This window comes from Pantherophis guttatus, chromosome 3 (assembly GCF_059756535.1).
Source record: "Pantherophis guttatus breed Tessera chromosome 3, ASM5975653v1, whole genome shotgun sequence".
Classification (NCBI taxonomy): domain Eukaryota; kingdom Metazoa; phylum Chordata; class Lepidosauria; order Squamata; family Colubridae; genus Pantherophis; species Pantherophis guttatus.
In genome coordinates this window covers 192,991,167-193,015,025 of record NC_142065.1, presented here as the reverse complement: position 1 = coordinate 193,015,025, position 23,859 = coordinate 192,991,167, and the positions used below count along the sequence as shown (strand labels likewise).

Here is a 23,859-nt window from a genome sequence, read left to right as displayed (position 1 = left end):
TCATGTTCTGTGCTGCTGCTTCCTTTTCCAATGTCTATGGAGATTCTCAGTCATCCAGGTCATGGTTGTCCCAAAGATGCTTTTTCAAGAGGCAACTGGACTTTCTGGTTTTTCTTTGAAGATGTTTCGCTTCTCATCCAAGGAGCTTCTTCAGTTCTGACTGGATGGTGGGGAATGGAAGGATTTATACATGAGGAAAATATATTTGGAACAAGTTTGAACTTTTGTCCCCTAATTTTGGCTGAATGTTTTCTAAAGCAATATTCACCTCTCTGTACTTATAAAGCTTAGAATTGTAGATCCAGGAAATTTCTTTCACATCTACATTTGTATAAGGTTTATTCTTGATGAATTACTGTTGTTAATGTGGTCACTTATTAAATGTTCACTGTGAGATTTTCCTACAAGGATTTTTGTAGAAGATCGAGATTTTACAGTTCAGCCTGCACATGTCTTGAATCCGTTTTAAGGGTCTGCAACCTTAAACACTCTAAAGAGCCATTTGGACCCATTTCTCCCAGAAAAGAAAACACCGGGAGCTACAAAACCCTTTCTGTGCCTGACTATTTCTTGAGCGGCCACAAAACTAACATATTTAGTTGAATTAAATGTTCTGTTTTCTTCTGAAACTTTTCTTTTCTTGGATTTATCCATGGTTGGCCTACCGGGGGTTGAAAAGCTCAATAAATCACATGCTGGCGGCTGTCACACATTGGTGGCTGTGACGCATATTTTGAGTGACAGGGAGCCGCAGCAGAGGGGTGAAAGAGCCACATGCGGCTCCAGAGCCGCAGGTTGGTGACCTCTGGTCTAGTGGTTAAGGCATCAGGCTAGAAAGACCGGGAGTTCAAGTCCTGCCTTAGCTATGAAAGTCAGCTGGGTGACCTTGGGCCAGTCAATAATAAAGGCAGGATATAAATTCATGAATAAATGAATCTCTAAAGGACTCTAATGATTCAGGTACTCAAAGGGATGCTGTTCTGTAATATGTCTGGGCTGCAAATTTTAACATTTGTATAGTTCTATTTTTCATTGGTTTCTTTGATGGTTCGATCATATGGATGCTTGATACAATCGTTGTTTGAGTTAGGCTTGTCTGGCCTTATATTCAGTCAATTTTTATAGGATTCAAATAGTGAATTCATTAGTCCAACAATGTGTGTGTGTGTGTGTGTGTGTGAGATGATTATAATAACCGATATTCAAGAACTATTGGCAAATCTAGTGTGATCAAAACCACTTTCATCAATATGCCTGTAAAATGTATTATTTATTTATTGTAGATAAACTGCATATAAGCCAATTTTTGATTTTTAACGATAAGGAGTGGCTATAAATAAATATTTTAAATGAATAAACATCTCATTTCCCTTAACAGACCAGCTTTCATTCTGTGGAGGATTGAGTTTAATGTAGATGCAATTGGGGGGGAGGGAGAAATCCCCCGGAGGAAAGGCATGGCATGACACAAAGTGATTTGGCCACGGTTGATCAGAACGTCTTTCCATGAATAAAGAACTCAGCAGTCTTCCTGCCGTGCCAGATTGATGGCATTCATTTTATGGCATTCTGAAATAACTACAGACTCCTGACATCAAGGACATAAATTGTTTCAACTTCTACTCTTAAAACGTTGGTTGTTCTGCATGTCAGAACAACTAGACACAAGGACAGTTTTCCCCCCCATGCCACCACTCTGCTAAACAACAAGTCCCACCACATTATCAAACTATTTAGTAAGGCTGTATTACTACTATTCTTCTCATTTTTCCTATTGCCTTTCTCCTTTTCTACTTATGACTATAACTTTGTTGCCTGAATCTTTATGATTTATATTGTTTTATTTAGTTTCCTAGTATGGTTTATGTTGATTACTTATTTAGTATCCTATGACTACCACTAAGTGTTGTATCTTATGATTTATGATGAATGTATATTTATGATGATTGTGATCATGATTTATCACTTATAGCTTTCATGTACACTGAGATCTTATGCACCAAAGACAGTTCCTTGGGTGTCCAATCACACTTGGCCAATAAAGAATTCCATTCTGTTCTATCCTATTCTATTGATAGTGTGTAGCATGGTAGAATGAGCCTGAATGTACTTTCTTTGTTATGAAACAGTGTGACTGACTGAAAGCCATTGCATGGGACGGTGGTAATTAGGTTCATGTTTAATGTGTGGGCAAAGGAACTCCTTGCCTTGCAAGCTTAATTCCCTTTTATTATCGTTGTGTAATCTGAGTAAGTTCTAACTAAGAGTTCTTTAAGCATTTGGGTAGCTGGATTTTACAGCTATAATTTAGACATAGTTACACATTCCTCTGACAGTTGACCACTTCCTGTTAACATATTGAGCCCCTAAAATGCAAGGATTTGGGACAGTAAATTGTCCTGAGCTCTTAAATTTCTTCAACTCTCCTTTCATTAAAAGAAATCAAAGCTCTAGCCTTATAGGTACAATTATTGAAAGTGATTGATTTTATTCTGTTATCAATTATGCTGATTCTGTAATTATTTTGATTTCTGTAATTTTATTGAGTCACATGTCTTATACTTAAGAAGAATTTTGGATAGGTTAATATTTTATCATATCAGTTCCTTTGCTGTTTAAAAGTGTGTGTGGGGGGGGGGAAATGAATGAATTCAGCGTTTGTTTGTAAGTATTATTATGATGAATTTCATCCAGAATTGATTCAACCGCTCAAAAAGATGAGTTTAGTCATTCAGTTTACCAGTGTTTTGATTGCATTACTTTATGGCACAATTATTCAAATAGAACGGTAACAAGGATAGCTATAGTTACATTCTTAAGATCTTATAAGATCCAGGTATGGAAAGCAATATTTTAAACTATGCTTCTATTTAATACTCTCAGTTCTGTTTTCTCCGATGCCTGCTTTTTTGGTATTTCATGTAAAAATGAATGTGTCCATAATAGTTTAATGGCAGAGAGTGCTTCAAAATATTTATTTCTTGGGCTTACTTTAGTTTCTCAGCATCTGATTTAGATATAGTGGGGGTTTTGTTTCTTTTTTGTAATTGCTTCTTATCTAAGTGAAAGCACGTTTCTTTATACACATTTTTTTGGGGGGGAAAATCTTTATCTGATCCTTGTGCATTTGAACTTGGCCTTTTGCGACAAAGACACGCTTGTTTGTGCCTTCATGGAATTTAACGAGAAGCTGGTGTTTTGGAAGTGAGAGCATCTTATTTCCTAGAGTAAGGCAGAGTAAAGTAACTTGTAATGCATATGTGATCGCACGGAGAAACTGAACACATAGGGACCTACTTATGTCATCAGAAAGCCAGGAAATTAAATTTTAGAAGGAAAAGCTCTTAAGTCTACAGTAGCCCAATCCCTATAACTGAAATGTGTGTGATCAAAGTAGGATCATACTACCAAGTGAAATCTTAATGTGTGCCAGCCATGGATAGTACCCATTCAACAACTCAAACATTCCTTCTTTCTATTTAGAGCTCATGTAATCAGCTTTTACAACACAAAAATGGAAGGCTTTTTTTTTTATTGTCACATATTGTATCAACTGCATGGGCACAAATACAAACTTTAGACATATGCAAAAATATGAAGCCCATAGCCAATAATGGCTTCCCCAATTGTACTATAGGTACCTAGTGATAATATTTTAGTTGAAATAATTGAGACATTTTCAATTTTCATGAATTTATGCCATGCAGTCCTTCTGTATAACAATGCTATTAATAATGTCAATAAAGAAAATATATAAATTCATCCAGAGGTCATCTAATTCAATTTAATTCTTTGTGACTGAGTATCTAGGAAAAAAAAAAACACCTTATGACAATTTTTATGCCTGTAAAGTTGGAGAATGTAGACTTCACATATTCTTCCTTCCAGAAGTGAATTGTTTTCAGTATTATTTGCACATTAGTGAAAAGTACAATTCCCACAGATGAATGCCATCTAATTTTTTTTGCAAGTGTATATGTTTGATGAACTAAATGAATTCCTTTGCTCTGGTTACTACAAAATCAGAAGAATATTTCATATTTTGGTATAAGGATTTCTAAAACATTGTGGAAGCCTAGAATTGGAAGGGCCATTTAAGCTTTTAGATTAAAGTTTGTTGATCATGTATGAATTCAATTAAGGCATCCTTGGCATAGGGCTATCGATGGCTTTCTAAGATGCATCTTCAAGCATAAGTATGCCAACTTCAGTCTGACCTAAGCATAGTACATAAAATTATCTGCCACAATGTCCTTCCTGTCAATGACTACTTCAGCTTCAACCACAACAATACACAAGCAAATAATAGATCGGGACTCCTTACGCACAGTCACTCAGGCACTCGTCACTTCCCGCCTGGACTACTGCAACGCTCTCTACATGGGGCTCCCCCTGGGGTGCACCCGGAGGCTCCAGCTGGTCCAGAATGCGGCCGCGTGGGGGATTATGGGGGCGACGAGGCGCTCCCATGTAACACCTCTCCTGCGTGAGCTGCACTGGCTCCTGGTGGTCTTCCGGGTGCGCTTCAAGGTGTTGGTGACCACCTTTAAAGCGCTCCATGGCTTAGGCCCGGGGTACCTACGAGACCGCCTTCTGCCACCAATAGCCTCCCACCGGCCAGTACGCTCGCACAGAGTGGGCCTCCTCAGGGTGCCGTCCGCCAGACAATGTCGGCTGGCGACTTCCAGGGGGAGAGCCTTCTCTGTGGCGGCGCCCACCCTCTGGAACAACCTCCCCCCAGAGATACGTACAATAACAGACCTCCGGATTTTTCGTCGGGCCCTGAAAACCCATTTATTTCAACTAGCTGGGCTGGCTTGAGTTAAATTTTAAATTGATTTTAAATTGGGTTGTTTTAATTTACGACCAAAATATTTAATTATTTTAAACTGCTTTTAAATTTTGTATGTACTGTTTTTTACTTTGGCTGTTCACCGCCCTGAGTCCTATTTAGAGAAGGGCGGTATAGAAATAGGAACAAATAAATAAATAGATACAAATTCAAGGTGAACCGTTCCAAACTCGATTGCAGGAAATATGACTTCAGTAACAGGGGGGTCAATGCCTGGAATGCACTACCTGACTCTGTGATTTCATCCCCAAACCCTCATAACTTTAACCTTAGACTGTCTACTGTTGACCTCACCCCATTCCTAAGAGGTCTGTAAGGGGCATGCATAAGCACACCAGTGTGCCTACCGTCCCTGTCCTAATATTCCTTTTTACTTACTCTTTTCATGTATTCAAATTATGTTTATACTTTTACCTGTTATCTTATATATGCTTGACAAATAAACTTATGATTATGATTATATTTTCCCACACCTTTGAGTCAATGGACATTCATCTGTCTTTTCCCGAGACTTGAAAGTTGGAACTTCTCTTCCACATTTACATAATGACCCTATCTGGCCTGAAAATGTGTAGTTTCCACCTGGCAGCTCCTAATTTTGTGATTCTTCTATATGGTGTCCTTTTAGGTATTTGAATAATGCTATCATCAGCTAATTCTATTTTATTTGCTCAAAGTTAATTATTTCCAGTTCCTTTACATTTTTTAAATAGTACTTCATTTCCAATCCTCTGATCATCTTTATCGCTTGTCTCATAATTTGTTTCAGTTGCTCTAAATCCTTATGAACATGTGGTGTCCAGAACTGGACATAAGACTGGAGTCTGACCAAAGAAGAATATAATAGATTTTTTTTTTACTTCATCTGATTTAGGACTATACCGGTGTTTATCTTTTTGATATCATATGGATACTTTAAATTTACTTTGTGATCAACTATCATTCCAGTTACTGTGAAGCCAGTTGTCCTCCATTATATTTTTGTGTACTTGTCTGTGTTAAATATTATTTTATTTTTTCCCTATCCAATTCTATTGTTAGATAGGATCCTTGGTGCTCTCTGAGCTTGGTTGTTTTCTTGCAGATATTTCTTTATCCAAACTAGGTAACATCATCAGTGCTAGCACTAACAACCCTTCATTTCAACCCTGAGCTACAAATATTCTCCTTTATTGGATAATTATGAATTTTGTTTCTATCATCTACCCAGATTTATGCCATCTTCAAATCTGAAAAGCTTTGCCTCTATTTCTTCATTCAAGTCATTAATAAAAAGAAAGATAAGAGTACAATGTTTCAGGACTAAACTTTGCAATTTCCTACTCATTATCTTTCACTCAACTCCCTCTGAAGATGTTACCTAGCTTGGTAACGAAATGTCTTGGAGCCAAGCAGCAAGCCCGGAAGACAAATCTTTGCTTAGATTTACAACTCAAGTTACAAATATGCTCTACAATCTCTAACCTTCACTCTTTATTATTATTTTAGAAAGTATTTAGAAATTTAGATCTGCAAACTTTACAATGTCTCTGGCTTAATAGAATACAATTAAAAGAAAACAAACAGAAAAAGCCCCACCCAAGTGCCATAAGAAAAGCAACTGTTAAATGATGAACTGCTGAATAAAATTCTTGAAGTAATTTTCTATCCTTTTCATTGTCGTGTCATCCAGTTTGCCTTTAATTCACTTCCTAATCTGAAACTCATGCAGTTCTTTGTCAGATGTCTTGCTAGAAACAGATATACTTTATGCTTGTCACATTCCCACAATCTATTAATAAAGGTGCTTAATTAATTACAATTAAACAATGAGATAAAGTTAATTTAGCAAAGTTTTCAATGCTTCTTCAGACCAGTCTGCTGAATAGAATAGAATAGAATAGAATAGAATAGAATAGAATAGAATAGAATAGAATAGAATAGAAATAGAATAACAGAGTTGGAAGGGACCTTGGAGGTCTTCTAGTCCAACCCCTGCAGGAAATCCTACACCACTTCAGACAAATGGTTATCCAACATCATTTTAAAATCTTCCAGTGTTGGAGCATTCACATAATTTCATTTAAAATCTTCCCAGGTTGATCCTTTTTCCTCTTTTTGAAGAAAAGCCACGTGAGGCTAAAGCACAATGAGGGTTTGTGATTCATTTATCTATAGGAGCTTATTAGTATATGGTGAATCAGTCCATCACATTAACATGGGATGTTATTTATTTATAAGTTTGCCATGTTATATGAATAGTGGGGCTGTATTTTGTTCACCTGAATTTCGTTTAGATAACAAAGTGGATTTACAGATCTGCACAAAGCCATTCAATGGACTAGATAAGGAATAATAAAAATAAATAATTATCATATATGAATGATCAGAAGTCCAGAGAAGCGTTAACATTCTCCCAAAAGAATCGCGAATTCAATTTGGGGTTCTTCTGGATCCGGATATCTCTCTAATTTAGAACATAGAATGAATAATAGTGCTGGAAGGGACCTTGGAGGCCTTCTAGTCTAACCCCCTGCTCCAGGCAGGAAACCTTATATCATCCCAGTCAAATGGTTGCCCAGTCTATTCTTGAAAATCTCTGGTGATGGAGCACCCACACCTCCAGGAGACAAACCGTTACGTTGAGTAATTGTTTCTTAGATTAATTACTAGGAGTGATAGATGGTTACCGCTATCAGCTTTGGGGGATATGCAGGTTATATCCTTTCCTCTTTCGCTTTAGTGAAGACTTCCAGGAAATAACATGGAATCAGTATCTACACTGAATGAACAAGGCTCTGGCAGAACAAATCAGTGTCAGGACTTTGGAGAGCTCAGTGCAGAAACCCCATAAACTATGTTAGCTCTCTGTACAAGAACTGTTACTCCAATATCTGCCAATGCTCAACTGAGATCTTAAAAAAAAAATCAAGTGATTCCTTAGTTCCAGGTTGCTAATAGGAATTATCTGAGTTTTTTTGAAGGATGAGACACCTTTAGAGTTGAAAAATTATTAAAACTATGGAAAGTCTGAATCTGAGCTTTTGAATAATGGAAAAAGGGCACCTTTGTGCCAGGAAGGCATAAAAGGGAGGATGAGAGCTTCTCCTAGATCAGGGGTCTCCAACCTTGGCAACATTAAGACCTGTGGACCAACTCCCAGAATTCCTCAGCAAAGCTGGCTGAGGAATTCTGACAATTGAAGTCCACAAGTCTTAAAGTTGCCAAGGTTGGAGACCCCTGTCCTAGGTAATAGTAATCTGAGAGTATTTACCTTCTGCATATTTACCCAAGTTCCATTAGGCTTTTGATCTGTGGTATACAGAAGTACTGTATATAGGTTTATAGGTTTCAGGCCCAGCTATTTTAATGCATTGATATAAGATTGACTTTGTGCCTCATCTGGAAATTTTAAATTTTGGGCCAAATTTATATAGATTTTAATTGTTTTTAATATTTGTATTTCATGTTTTTAATTCTGGCTGTGCACCGCCCTGAGTCCTCAGGGAGAAGGGCGGTATATAAATTGAAAAACAAAAAACAAAAAAAAAAAAAACTAATACAGAATCGCAGAACTCTAGATTTCAGAGAAACCATAAAATGATTGAGGATTTTCATCCATATTTTCCCCACCTTTTTTTATATTTCTATTTAGGAAATAAAAATAGCAATAAAGAAACATTACTTTTCTCTTTCTCTCTTTTAAGTAGAAGCAGCACTCTCAGGTTTTCCTTTGGGTATCAATATAATATGAGCAAGGAGCAATTTGTAGGGAGCAGGGCTGCTTGGACTGCTTATAAAAAGCTTGTTATTGCTTATGAAATGAAAAATGCTTTTGAAATTTGGCATGACTGATACTCTTTTTTATTTATTTATAAAGTCGGGCTGAAAATTTTTGGCTTTGTCCCCTCCATGCGTCTAATCTGGGTGCATGAAAACTGTAAGAAGAAAAAAAAAAGATAATGAACATGTTACTCATTTTCTCCTTAGCTGGACTGCTGAAAACCCTGAATTTAATTTAATTTAATTTAATTAATTCAATTTATATGCTGCCCCTCTCTAAAGACTCAGGGCGGCATATAAATAGCTTACACAGTAGAAATATTTTCTTAAAGTTATAGGCATCAGAAATGAGACTTAGCTTCTATTGGAGTAGCTATAGAGCTAAAAAAAGAATGTTTAAAGAATGATGATTTCCAAGTTTTCTGAGTGTAGTATGATCATAAACAGAACACTGCATACTTGATAGAACAAAAATTGAAAGTAAATTTGGTAGATGTGACAATATCCAGGGACAGCAGAACCAAGGAAAAAGAATTGAAAAAAATTGACAAACTAGAGAGATCTACTGTAACTATTGAAGGGGATAAATTATGGAAAAGTTCTTACTTATGGTTATTGGTCCATTAAGCAGAATAAAAAACAGATAAAATATTTTTTTTTACAACAGCTAAATATTTTGGCTATAATAATGGAAGATTTACACCATGCCCCCAATTTTTATATTTTAAGGCATTGCTTGGATTATTCCTAGATTCTGGGAATTTACAAAAAACATTGTGTATTTCTTTGGTTTGTTCTTTGTATCATATTATTCTTTGCAATTTGCTTCTGGAAGCACGAAGCCGAGAACACCAGCCTGAAGATGACGAATGAGACTTCGTCGAAACGTCGCCAAGACACTTCCAATTTTACGTGGGAGAAGACCCGAATAACCAAAGACCTACATACAAACACCCGCGAAAACCTGAGAAAACAAATATATATATATAAATTTGATTTATATGCCACCCTTCTCCGGAGACTCAGGGCGGCTTACAATGTGCTCAGCAATAGCCTTCATCCTTTTGTATATTTATACAAAGTCAGCTTATTGCCCCCACAACTGGGTGCTCAATTTACCTACCTTAGAAAGGATGGAAGGCTGAGTCAACCTTGAGCCTTGGCGAGATTCGAACCTGCAGTAATTGCAGGCAGTTGGTCTTAATAACCAGCTTAATAACAAGGTGCCTTAGACCACTGTACTACCAAGGCTCTTTTAATATAATAGTTGTTATTGTTAATATTATTTTAGAAGCAATGAAAAATAAGTATGTTGGATGCATAACAAGAGACAAAATGAATGAGACTTCCAGTACTGAGATACAAAATAGATGGACTAATGACACTTGATACTCAATTAAGTGTACAGTATTGACACCAGTGGTGGAATTCAATTTTTTTTTACTACAGGTTCTGTGCGCGTGGCTTGGTGGACGTGGTGTGGCTTGGTGGGCGTGGCTTGGTGAGCGTGGCAGGGGAAGAATACTGCAAAATCCCCATTCCCACCCCACTCCAGGGGAAGGATACTGCAAAATCCCCATTCCCTCCCCACTCCTGGGGTAAGGATATTACAAAATCTCCATTCCCACCCCACTCTGGGACCAGCCAGAGATGGTATTCGCCTATTCTCCAAACTACTCAAAATTTCCGCTACCGGTTCTCCAGAACCTGTCAGAATCTGCTGAATAGCATCCCTGTTTGACACCCTTTGGAGCTGAAGTTTTCTTTTGAAATTTCAATTAGAACAGGCTACACCTTCTGGTGGCAGACACATCAAAGAAGAGTTTGCCACATGTTGAAAGAACTTATCTGGAGAATAATAGATTGCACAAATAGCCCTTATATTCTTCTCTGGGATCTGAAGTGTGGGATTGTGTCTGTGTGTCTGTGTACAGTAAATCATCTGTTGACCTGCAGAATGCCATAAATTGTTGGTCAAAATAACTAATGCTGACGAGAATTGAGAAACCAGGCCTTTGGGAATGTTTGTGTGATCTATAATCAGCCATCACCAAGTTAAGTGCTTTCCAGATGTATTCGTCTTTGCCCATCGCACAAGACTGTTGGCTGAGGATGATGAGAGATGGTGTTCCATGCATCTGGAAGGCACCGGTTTGGGGAAGGTTGATGTACAGCTTTAAAGCACAGCTTTAGATCTGAAAGAACTGCAGCGCAATGTGTTTTGTTTTCATTCTTAAAATAGTCAGAGCCTATCTATTCCTGAACAGCTGTGATCAAGATGTGTCTCCCCATTAGTAGCAATTAAGCTTATTTCAGTGCTGAATTATCTGCTCTTCTTCTCTTGCAGGCTGGTTCATAAAATGCTCTTCTCCGACACATTGCTATCATATAGTAGGGCTCCGGAAGGTTTGCGGAAGGAGCTGAACTGACACTACACGTTGTTGTTTGTTGTTGCAGTGGTAAATTCTTATAAGGCAATCCCAGAGGTGCTTTTTCAAGAGGCAACTGGACTTTCTTTGTCAGCTGAATAATGCAAAGGGGTGTGGAACCTTCTTGAAACTAGATCTGTGACCCTGAGGGCGCAGATAAACCTCCAAGTGGCCTCAATGACTCTCAGAGAGAGTGCTAACAACCAGATGACTGCAAGGAGTATAAATGCTTCCATTTTCCACCATTCAGTCAGAAGCTTCTTGGATGAGAAGCGAAATGTCTTCAAGGAAAAACAAAAAAAGAAGTCCAGTTGCCTCTTGAAAAAGACTCTTTGGGACAACCATGACCTGGATGACTGACAACCTCCATAGACTCTTACATGCAGTGGTCTTATTGTTGTAAACACAGATTTGGCCTGATGGAAGTCAGCCTGCGTTTATTACAGTGTCTAGAACTATTGCAAAAGTTACAATTTGGGCACACATCATTTCCTTCCTTCCCCTGTATATTTATTCTGCTAATACTTCATGCAATATTCAAGCATAAAACAAGACCTCTCCTCCCTCCTCCCTTTTTTTCTTGCTTCCCCAAAATATGGGGAAAGAGATACAAGCCTGTGAACTGCTCCACCTCTTACCCAATGGCTGTCAAGTACTTTTGCTTTGACACCCAATAGATCTCTCCCACTCTTTCCATTCTGGTTTCTAATAGGCCGAGCTACAATGATTCTTGTGCTATTCATGATGAATAGTGTGTGCGTTCATGTGCTAGTGTGTTCTTCAAAGGTGGAAGATATGAGTTTTGACAGCCAGCTGTGTTACATGGGAAACATATGGCACCATGAGGAAATTGTAGTTCCCTTACAAAGATAACTCATAATTTATTTGTGATATTAAGTAAAGCTTAGATTTTATGCATTGCATCATGTTCCATCTGTAAGCACTTGGTAGATGGTGGAAAGTTGAGTAAGAGCTATGATGGCTACCAGCATTTTTCCCAGTGCTTTAGTGATATGTAACATATAACATGGAATATGCTATGCATTACAGGCAATTACATCAGTGGTGGGTTTCAAAATTTTTTACTACCAGTTCTATGGGTGTGGCTTGGTGGGTGTGGCAGGGGAAGGATACTGTAAAATCTCCATTCCCACCCCACTTCAGGGGAAGATTACTGCAAAATCCCCATTTCTTCCTGATCAGCTGGGACTCGGGAGGCAGAGAATAGATGGGGGCGGGGCCAGTCAGAGATGGTATTTACCGGTTCTCCGAACTACTCAACATTTCCACTACTGGTTCTCCAGAACTGGCCAGAACCTGCTGAAACCTACCTCTGAATTACATCATTGGTAGTTCATTGTGTGCCATTGACTCCACTCTGACACTGTAAGACCAGTAAGTAGAATTTTGCATGACTCAATTGTGAGCTGTAAAGCCTGTACTTTCTAGAGATCCAGATAGACCAGTTCAGTCTGCAAAGCTCCCTTACAATGATGAAAAAGAGGTGAAGATCAGACTCAAAGATGCTTACAGCACGTAAACAAGTAGATGAAGATCTTTGCATAATAAATACTCAGGAAATCATTTTGAGTAGACAGTTGCCTGTCGTTACCTCATTTAGAAAAAAAAAAGTTTGTTTGATTAAATTACTTATTCTCCAAAGATGAAGAGACATGTCTTCTTGAAAAGCGTGAAGCACATTCAGAAAGGAGAAACTGCTGGTGGGAGCATCATCATAATTAGAGTTATAAGGATAAGAGGAACTAGTGCTAATGAGCCACGGTGGCGCAGCCGTTAGAGTGCAGTACTACAGGTTACTTCTGCCTGCCGGCTGCCTGCAGTTTGGCAGTTCAAATCTCACCAGGCTCAAGGTTGACACAGCCTTCTTTCCTTCCGAGGTGGGTAAAAAGAGGACCCAAATTGTTGGGGGCAATAGGCTGACCTGTAAACTGCTTAGAGAGGGCTGTAAAGCACTGTAAAGCAGTATATAAGTCTAAGTGCTATTGCTATTGCTAATATCAACTGAAAAGTTAGAAAATATTGGAACAAAAATCTCTCTCTGTATATAGTGTGGGAGGAGGTAGTAGATTGGGTTATTTAATGTAATTTTAGTACACTGTAAACTGCAATTTAATAAAATATGAATCATAAAATTGTACAAATAGGATAGAGTCATCGGACGGAAGAAAGAAGGGCAATTTGTACTCCCTCTGATGGTTTTATACCTTGCACTGTGTATAATTAAATTTTCTACAATAAACAGTGGCATCATTTGCATTCTGCTGAATGTATAATAATGTAAAACAAGCCACCCCCATCTTAGTGCTCAGTGTACTTTTGTGATCTTATCTACTATTTTGGCTTCCAAATGTGTTTTTCTTCTTGTTTTTTTTTAATACAGGAATTTTAATCCATGTGCAATTGTCTCTTTTCCATCACAGTCATTTTTTATCTCCTGTTTTGAATTGTGTCAACATACGGTTACTCTTCCATCTGTTGTACATGCCTATAGTCCTCCCAAGCTTGGAAAACAATTTGGCATTTTCCAGCAATCACAATGTGCTGTTGATCTGGATGTATTTCTGTGACAATGCAGTCCAATTCTGGTTTATAAAATTTGGCTGTATTGTCTTTAATTGGAGAGAAAAAAAAAGTGCTTAAAAACTCACTTGAATAATTCCTCCAGCGCAGCCATTTGCAGACTTTTTCTCCTAGAACCAGGTGTTTGCAGGAATATACCTTTTTATATACTGAAATATAACATTAATGCAATGAAAGAGCCAAAAAAATTAGATAGTTTTCCATTTCTATGCCAGATGTTCTCACTTAATATAAAGAAGGTTTGTAAAGAGATCAGGTTTTTTTAAAAAAATATCTTAAGAATTTTTCCACTTGTTTTTTTATTAATGAAACCCTAGATCCGTGATGGTGAACCTATGGCACGCGTGCCACAGGTGGCACGTGGAGCCATATTGGTGGGCACGTGAGCGTTGCCCTAGCTCAGCTCCAGCGTGCATGTACGTGCCAGCCAGCTGATTTTCGGGCCTTCCGGGCCCACAGGAAGTCAGAAAACAGGCTGTTTCCAGCTTCCGGAGGGCCTCCGGGGGTGGGGGGTGGGAAAGGCATTTTTCACCCTCCCCAGGCTCCTAGAAAGCCTCTGGAGCCTGGGGAGGGTGAAAAACGGGCCTTCCGGTCCCATCATGCCATCGTGTGCCAAAAGTGGGGAGAGTGCGGGGGAGTCGTATGTGCGGCGCACATACATGGGGGGGGGCAGGGAGCATTCAATTATGGGTGAGGGCACACGCGCGTGACCCCCACCCCCCACTCCCCATGCTTTTGGCATGCCACGGCAAAAAGGTTAGCCATCACTGCCCTATATCTATCTCAAAGGCTGTAAGATTTAGAATATTCTTTAAACATAGAATTGAAATGCCTGCAGAAATCCACACTGGTTATTAGAGTTATACCTACCTTCAATGGAGATCTGCACCTGTTTATAATAGCACTAGCACTAGCACTTAGAGTTATATACTGCTTCACAGTACTTTATAGCCCTCTCTAAGCGGTTTACAAAGTCAGCATATGGCCCCCAACAATCTGGGTCCTCATTTTACCGACCTCGGAAGGATGGAAGACTGAATCAACCTTGAGCTTGGTGAGATTCGAACTGCCAATTTGCAGGCAGCCGGCAGTCAGCAAAAGTAGCCTGCAGTACTAAGTTCTAACTCCTGAGCCACACACTGACACCTGTGATGTATAAGTCTACACTACGGGTGTCAAACTTGGTGCATCATGTTGATGTCATGCGATGTATCGTGACGTTTTTGCCTCCACGGAGCTGGGGTGGGCGTGGCCTGTGCATGACTTATCCAGCCCATGGCCTGCCAGTTTCACACCTCTGGGATCTGTACTGTAGTTGAATTGGATTGAATGGTCAGCATTCTCACCACAGTTACAATGATTCATATAAGCCAGAGTTCTCCAAACTTTCTGCCTTTACGGTGGGGGAAGGGGATGAGGGGATGGTTCTGTTCAAGTGTCGGGTAAGCGCATATGTGTGCATGCAGCTCCATTTGCACAAGCAGTGGACACGCACAACTTGCTGCTCATACAAATGGGGCAGGTGCACACAACCTCGCCCACTCCTCATGCAAGAGGGGATGTGCGCACATGTGCACACTCGCCCACCAATTCTGTGAGCAAGTTCTGATTGTCTCAAGGCCTGGTAGTGGGCTGTGGCCCTGTTATAAGCAATTTAGTATACTATAAAATAATGGAAATGGAAAAGGACCTTGAAAGTCTTCTTGTCTAACCCCCTGTGCAAGCAGAGACCCTAATGTTAAGGAATTCACAGAGTAACCCTTGAGTAGCAAGGGTATGAACATGAAAGCGATTGAGAGTAGTTACAAATAAACACAGTCAACACAGAGATAAATTGAGTTGTGTTTACTTTCAGAAAATAGTAAGGCACAGTCCAATAAACAGTCCAGGTCATACACATATAAAGCAGGAGATAGCCAAAACGACAATCCAGGGATAATCCAATAACAAAGTCTTCTTACCAGTCGTCGTGGTCATTCACAATAAACAGTTCTTCTGGATTTGCAAACAGTAGCATATAGAGATATCAGAGAGCAAGAACAGCAAAGAGAAAAAAACATGTTTCTAGCTCCCTCTTAAGGACATTGGCTACAGATCAGGACACAGTATGATGCAATACAGCTACATTGATGGTTTATATCTTAAAGCTACATTGATGGTTTATATATTGCCAACCCAACAAATTAGGTAATAATCATTTCCTAACACCTATATTATTCTGGATAAATGGTTGTCCAATATCTTCTTAAAAACATCCAGTGATGAAATAGAATAAATAGAAGGGTCTGATGATGTTTTGTAAACAGACCTTGTGTTTGGCATTCATTTTTTGGAAGGGAATGGATTATTCATTGTCTTTATGCACGGATGACCCCATTTCTCAGGATCAGAATATATGCGTTCCTAGGAAATGAATTTCCTTGGATCCTGCCTGAATAGGGAAAACAAATTTTCCATGATGAGGGTTTACACGCTACAAAAATTTTATCATCCCATACCCTGAATGATCAGGTAGTCCTCCACTTATGATGACAGTAGAGCCCCAAATTCCCATTTGGCAAGGCAGTCATTAAGAGGGTTGCGCCCCATTTTACAACCTTTTCTGCCACAGATGTTAAGTGAATCACTGCGGTTGTGACGTGATTCGTGTGGACAGCTAAGCAAATCTGGTTTCCAACATTGACTTTGCTTGTTGGAAGCCGGCTGGGAAGTTTACAAATGGCAATCGTATCAGTGCCACAGTGATAAATACCTGCCAGTTACCAAGTGCCCAAATGTTGATCACATGACAAAGGGGAGCCTGCTGTTAGTGTGAACATCAGTCATAAGTTACTTTTTTCAGTGCTGTTGTCGCTTCGGATGATCACTAAATGAATGGTTGTAAATTGTAAATTGAGGACTACCTGTACCTCATTGTCAGTCCATGAAAGAAAGTTTAGAAAACGATGGATTAATCAAAGGAAGTTATCTGATTCTTCATTGTGCCTCCAGTTTTAAACAACTTTGAAAAGGCCAATTTTGCTTTGTCAATTGCTGGCAATGAAACTTAAAGAGATTTAAGACATACGGAGTGTTCCATTTGTAGGAAAATATAAACGAAGTTGGCATGACCCTTGTTTCCTTTAGGAAATAGGTGCTTAGAAAACAGCTTGCCTCTACTGAAAAGCCCATGTTTTTCAAATTTTGAACCTTTTGAGTTCTGAACGTTTGGAGTGAACTGTGAAGTGTAAATAGCATATGTTCTCAAGGACACTTTTTTTTGGGGGGGGGGTTAATATCTCAAGGGATTTCCCTCCCCTTTTCTTAGTAATTATAGACTATTCTCATTCTGTACTTACACTCTTAAGGGCTGTTGCTAGAGAAGTAAGAAGGAGTTCAAAAGGAAGATGGTTCCAAAGGGGTTGGGGGTTGGGGGAAGCACATACATTATAGATTCACAACATTTGGTTTCAAAGCAATAATAATTACACTTGGAGTGAAAAGGATGGGTGTTTCAAAGTGATTTCCATCAATCTGACTTTGATATTGGCGAAATACTTTGAACTAAGAAGGAATTTAAGAAAAGAAGGGGTGGTGCAGAAATACTGGCTTTCCCCACATCCCCCCAAAATGGAGCAGGTATGGGGAAATGATCGTGAAAATCATATTGATAAAACCCATGTTTTTCCCATTGATTTAATAATCTAGGATAAGGGATATTTGCTTTCTGGCAGAAGATACAGAACAATTAAAACTCGGACCACACGTTTTCTGAATAGTTTTTTATCCCAGAGCTATAATTGCACTCAACAATGAACTCAAGGGCCGCCATCAGTGAGCTGTTGGACAGCATTACTTGGTCTGTTGTGTGGATGTTTGGGTGGTTTAGGAGTGGGGAATTTGTGGTGGGTGGAGGTGTGTTTGGGGATTGTTATGTGTGTTGGACCTGGTCTTTGGGTGTTAAGTGTATTTCATTGTATGGGTATACTGTGTATACACGTACAATGACAATAAAGTTATTATTATTATTATATCCTGGTCTGAGATAAATCTGTTTTTTTCCCCCATTCGTTTTGCTTATTCAAAAACTTTGTCAACTAAAGGCAAGTGTTTCCAGATTAAAATTGACATAATTTGTATTCTCTGTCTTGCACCAAACCCAGACATACAAACAAATAAATAAACATATGAGCAGTATTCTAAAAAAACATCTTACCTTTAGATTTGCTTTTGTACATAAAGGTATTTCATATGTAACATACTACTATGTTAATAATGCTAAGGCACAGCTTTGCTAACTCAGGACTAGTTAGGTATTTGGGGAAAGTCAATGCCAAATTTTTCTGGTTTATACATGTATTAAAAATATACAAACCAATTTAGTGCATTATTAACGATGTGCATTTGTCTCAGGTTTGTGATATGGTTAGCAGGTAGCACTGCAAAACATGAACTGGATCAAAACCTGGACAAAATTCAAATATTCATGAACATGAGATATAAATAGATGCATTTTTTTCTTATTCCTTTGCAAAGATATATTTATAGGCAAAACTGATAAAATGCCTTGGTTTGGAGAATTAGGCCCCAAGTTACATGCAAATTGTTGTGCGGGGTTTTATAAAAAGGTAATAGTGAAGGCATATCACTCAAATTTGACAGGTTCAGAAAAATGAGAAAATGAAAGAGAACAAAATCGGCGTAATCACCAATCCACTGGATTGATAATCTCATAGATGCCAGATGCTTTTTAATTATACATTTTATTTTTAGGCCCTGTACATCTGGTCCTCTAACTTATATACCATTCACCATGGTAATCATTATTCACTTAATCAGCAAATATATTTCCATTTTGGATAAGTCATTAGAAGTAGAAATACAGAAAGCTCCCTGTTCTGTAGAATGGAAACTCTATCATTTGTGATGCCAATACGCATGATAGCCATGGTGGCACAGTGGTTAGAATGCAATATTGTAGCTAAATCTGCCCACAGCCAGGAGTTTGATCCTAACCAGCTCAAGGTTGACTCAGCCTTTCTATCTTTCCAAGGTCAGTAAAATGAGAACACAGATTTTTGGGCGCAATATGCTGACATTGTAAACCATTTAGAGCAGGGCTGTCAAAGTCCTGGCCCATGGACTGGATGCGTCACACGCTGGCCATGCCCATGCCCGGTTTAATGAAGGAGAAAAAAGTTCTGATACATCATGTGATGCTGCCGTGACAACATGAGTTTGACACCCCTGATTTAGAGAGTGCTATAAAATGTTATGGGGTGATATATAAGTCTAAGTGCTATTGCTAATTACCTCCTCCTGCTTTAGCAAAGAGTAAGTAGTTGCATATGATAGGTTAGTCTAGGCCGATAGTAGAATGTATAGACAGGTTAAATCTGAGGTAATCTCCAGGCCAGAATTGGCCATGGTGCCTTTAAGAAAAGGTTCAGATTCATTGACAGAACACATGGTTTCATGTAGAAGGTATAATATTCAAAATGTGATAGCAGGAAAGGCTTGCCTATAAAACCAGAGGGTTGCCACCAGTGGTGTAGCTGAAGAGATAAGCCGAACCAGAATAACCACTCAGGTTCTGAACCAGAGCCTGAATGGCGCAGCATACTAATGCTACTGTTAAAAGTAGTATTTAGTTTCCAGCTGCCTGCAATTACTGCGAGTTCAATTCTCACCAGGCTCAAGGTCGACTCAGCCTTCCATCCTTTCTAAGGTAGGTAAAATGAGGACCCGGTTTGTGGGGGCAATAAGCTGACTTTGTATAAAATATACAAAAGTATGAAGGCTATTGCTTAACACATTATAAGCCGCCCTGAGTCTCCAGAGAAGGGCGGCATATAAATCAAAATTAAAAAAATATATATCATAAGCTGTATAGAAAGGTAGGCTGGTTGAATTAATAACATTTTGGATCACACAATTAGATAATAAAGGAGTTTATAAGAGTGATTAATTCACTGTGGTATAATGTCTGCATGGGTGTGGTTATGAGATGTTTTATTCATAATGTGGCTTAGTAGCAAATTTGTAGTGTTGTTTCCTGATTGGTTCCTTTTCCAAGAGGTTGGAATGATGTGTCTTCTAAAACCATCAGTCTAAGAAGCTTGTTTTATTTTACTAATGAACAAAAGAGAGGTAGAAATACAACTGCAAGAAGGGATCGACACAACCTCAACATGGATAAACATAACAATTAAAAAATGGAAAAAAGAAAGAAAAGGTCTGGAAATTATGTTACAAAAGAAAGAAAAGGTCTGGAAATTACATTTTATAAACAGACAATTCCAAAACCTTTGAGCAAATCTTTGTCTGCTTCTTCGCGGAAAAAGATTAATTCAACATGGCTCTGCAATCCAGTACTGCATTTCAGGTGTAGACTGCTCCTTCCAGTGTAATATTTTAGCCCACTCCCATACCCTTATTTATATCTTAAGAGCTATCAAACACTGGTTATTATAACCAAGAAGAACGTATATCTGTTAGCATACAGCAAGCATCACAGACTTGTATTAAGAATCTAGTTGATAGTGTGACATTCATCAAAAATGGTTCACAACAAAACTATGGGAGTTGATGTTGCAACTCCTGAGTTACATTCCAACAAAAGGAAGATTATAACCAACTCTTATCAAGATTGACATTTGACACTAATTGAGTGTATCTTCTGAAGGCAGGCCAGTCCTTAGAATTTAGGACCAGCCCATTTCCGAGCAAAAAAATCAGAGCATCAAAACTGACCTTCAACTTTGTTACCAAGTAACTAGTTTTCTTACAACTGATCCCAAAGGATGACAAAGTTAGGCATACGGTCCATTTAAAAAATTAACAAGAAGATTAAATGTGGCTTCAAATAATTTTCAGTTGTATCTTTCCCATGTCTTGAACACAAAGGAGAGATAAAGTAGAACCTCTGGTCATGAACACTTCTGACCAAGACCAAATCAGGTTCCAACCAAAAAATTCACAATATTTTTTCGCGGCCAATTTCCCCTTCCATGCCATTTTTTTTTTTTTTTGTAAATGCCAAATTTCCAAAATCAGGCTCGATTTTTGACCAAAGTTATGGAACGAATTATGGTCATGACTAGAGGTTCTACTGTAATTAAGAACAATGTTCAAAGTTTGACAAATACTAGATTTAACAGGATTTCCTCCCAAGAATTATACATTTCAATGCTTTGTTTAATAGTGATCACGGGAATTAATGTGCTCTTTCCTTTCTCTTTCTCTTTCTCTTGCCTGGGTAGGGGATTGGACTAGAAGACCTCCAAGATCCCTTCCAACTCTGTTATTCTGTTCTATTCTATTCTATTCTATTCTATTCTATTCTATTCTATTCTATTCTATTCTATTCCATTCCATTCCATTCCATTCTTAAATTGTATAGGTCTTAATTGGAGACCTAACCAGATCGCTTGAAGTTCACTGAGTTGATTCTTCATCTGTCTTCTATCCATTCTTGTGACAGAATTCAAAGAATTTAAATAGAGCACCTCATTCTCTATTTCCAACATTTGACTATTTCAGGGATTTGGACTGACCCTTAACTTTTATTTGTTTTAAAACACAGAAAGGTCTGTATTTAATGGGTTTTGATTTAATGGATTTTGGATGCAGTGGACAAATTTGAATCCATTCTAATGTTATGGACAAGATTTTATTCTTTCTGGAAAAGATTAGGAAAAAATATGGGGAAAATGCATGGATATGTTAGGAGTGTGTGTGTGTATGGGTGGGAGGAGCCAAAGTCTATTAGTGATTGCTATTGTTGGCTATAATTTTTTATTATACGCAAAGGGCTCATTTGAAGATTTTTGCATTTGGATTTATTACTCCTTTACTTGTACTGTTATTTTAATATTTAATAAATCAACTGCATTATGATCTCATCATAGCTTTTCATAGCATAAGTTTGGTAGAAATGTTTTATTTGTGTGTATTTTTATACACACACACACACACACACACACACTATTGTAGCAAAGCAAGTTAAAAGTGGGCTTAGTTCAGAGGTGGGTTTCAGCAGGTTCTGACCAGTTCTGGAGAACCAGTAGCGGAAATTTTGAGTAGTTCTGACTGGTCCCGTCCCCATCTATTCTCTGCCTCCCAACTCTCAGCTGATCGGGAGAAAATGGAGATTTTGCAGTATCCTTCCCCTGGATTGGGGAGGGAATGGAGATTTTACGGTATCCTTCCCTTGCCATGCCCACCAAGCCATTCCACGTCCAGCAAGCCACACCTACAGACTGGTTTATAGAAATGTTCTATACTTTTGGACATTTTTATTAATGACCTGAATGAAAAGTGGAAGAAATGGTTAGCCAGTGTTTAGAGAATATCACAATAGCTCTTAATTTTATGAAAATAAAATTGAAAACAAGAGAGTTGTGTTAAGTTTTAAGAGAAAGAAATTTAGTAGCGGGAAGGGCAACATTTGAACAAAGGGATTGGAAATCAAATGCACAGATCAAGAATTGGAGCTGTGGGAATAATATTTCTACTATATTCTGCATGAAGGTTTTAACAAAAGAATTCCATCAATCAAATTTTGTTGGGGATGCTTTAATTGAACAGGGGCTGACAGCCTAAATACCCATTTCCAATGTGTTTTATGTTATATTAAAATAGTGAGAGAAATTTTATAAAATATTTAATAATAAGTGCACCCTGTCTGCTCAATGTTTCTTTAGTTGTTTGTTGTAAATGAAACATGAATGATGCTGTATGTTTATTCTTTACATGGTTAATATTATGCTTTAATATCATCCTTTTTCTTCCCCTCCCTTTTCTCTCTCTCTGGAAACAAAAATCACAGCAAACTATGGGCCAAATCCAATTTGCAAAGGTTGTTTGTCTTGCTCAAAAGACAATGGATGCATCAGATGTCAACATAAGTTGTTCTTCTTTCTACGAAGAGAGGGAATGAGACAATATGGAGAATGCTTGAATTCCTGCCCATTGGGGTATTATGGTCTTCGAGCCCCAGACATGAACAGATGTTCAAGTAAGTTTTCTCTGCTTAATGTTTTGAATTCTAAAATTCACTCACTTATGGCTTCATTCTGAAAATGATGGAGTGCCTAAAACTGAAACTTTCATAAATTATTACGACGCATTATATAATTGTAACACAATCTCCAGTTATGTCATATGACACAATGAACACTGCTCAAAAAAATAAAGGGAACACAAGCAGAAGACATCTGAGATCTGAATGAATGAAATAGCCTTATTAAATACTTTGTTCGTTACATACAGTAGTTTTGTGTTCCCTCTAGTTGTCTGAGCAGTGTATAAACTACTGTATGTAAAGAACAAAGTATTTAATAAGGTTATTTCATTCATTCAGATCTCGGATGTCTTCTGCTTGTGTTCCCTTTATTTTTTTGAGCAGTATATAAATTGATGTATTTATCTATTCCGTGTGCAAAACCAATATACTTATTTCTGTTTTGTTTTAATCTGCTATTGCATTGTTTCCCCTTTCTTTCTTTTAGAAACTTTTGTAATTCTGTTTTAGATACTTTTGATTTATGTGGGTTTTGGTTCTGTGTATGTATTCATTTCTGAAATACCACTGCTCCCCCAGCATGTGGATGCTCCTCTTGTTAACTTCACTGATTTCCTTGGGAAAGTGAGAATTGTGTGTGGGGGGGGAATGTAAAGTCAGAGACAGACGACTGAAGTCACCTGAAATGGAGAAGTTATGCAAATAAATCCATAGATAGTTTTAGTATACTATAAAGGACAACCAACCATAAATTGGATTGTGTAATAGTTGGTGGAATGAACCCCAAGGAAGTCATTTCCTAGATTTGATTTAATTAGATCATGCAATCTTGTATTCTTTGCAGAATTTTCAAAGCAAATCTCTGAAAGTAATAATATTAGCGATAACTCTCATTGATTTCACCATGTAACTTCATGTACAGGTAGTCCTTGATTTACGACTCTTATGGCAGCCTTGGAAAAAGTGACTCATGACTTACTTGCAGTTTTGGTCATTGCACTACCCCCCCCCCCATGTCACATGATCGCAATTCAGGGGCTTGGCAACTGGCTTTCATTTATACCCCTGCAGTCATGTGGTTGTGATTTGCAACCCTTTTTGCCAATTTCTGGCAAAAAGCGCCCATTGGGAAGCTGGATTCACATAACAATCACATGATTTACTTAATGGTAAACAATTTTTTTTTTTAGTAAAAATGCATCTGAGTTGAC

At 38.2% G+C, this 23,859-nt stretch overlaps 1 protein-coding gene across 3 annotated transcripts in view; it reads left to right on the top strand.

Annotated features, from left to right (window-relative positions):
- RSPO2 (R-spondin 2) overlaps window positions 1-23,859 on the top strand; it is a 132,280-nt gene that overhangs the window by 55,200 nt on the left and 53,221 nt on the right. For all 3 annotated transcript variants that reach the window (XM_060681868.2, XM_034422184.3, XM_087890851.1), the window contains exon 3: window positions 22,454-22,642. In XM_060681868.2, coding sequence (XP_060537851.1) covers window positions 22,454-22,642 — 189 coding nt within the window. The remainder of the gene's footprint in view (window positions 1-22,453; window positions 22,643-23,859) is intronic.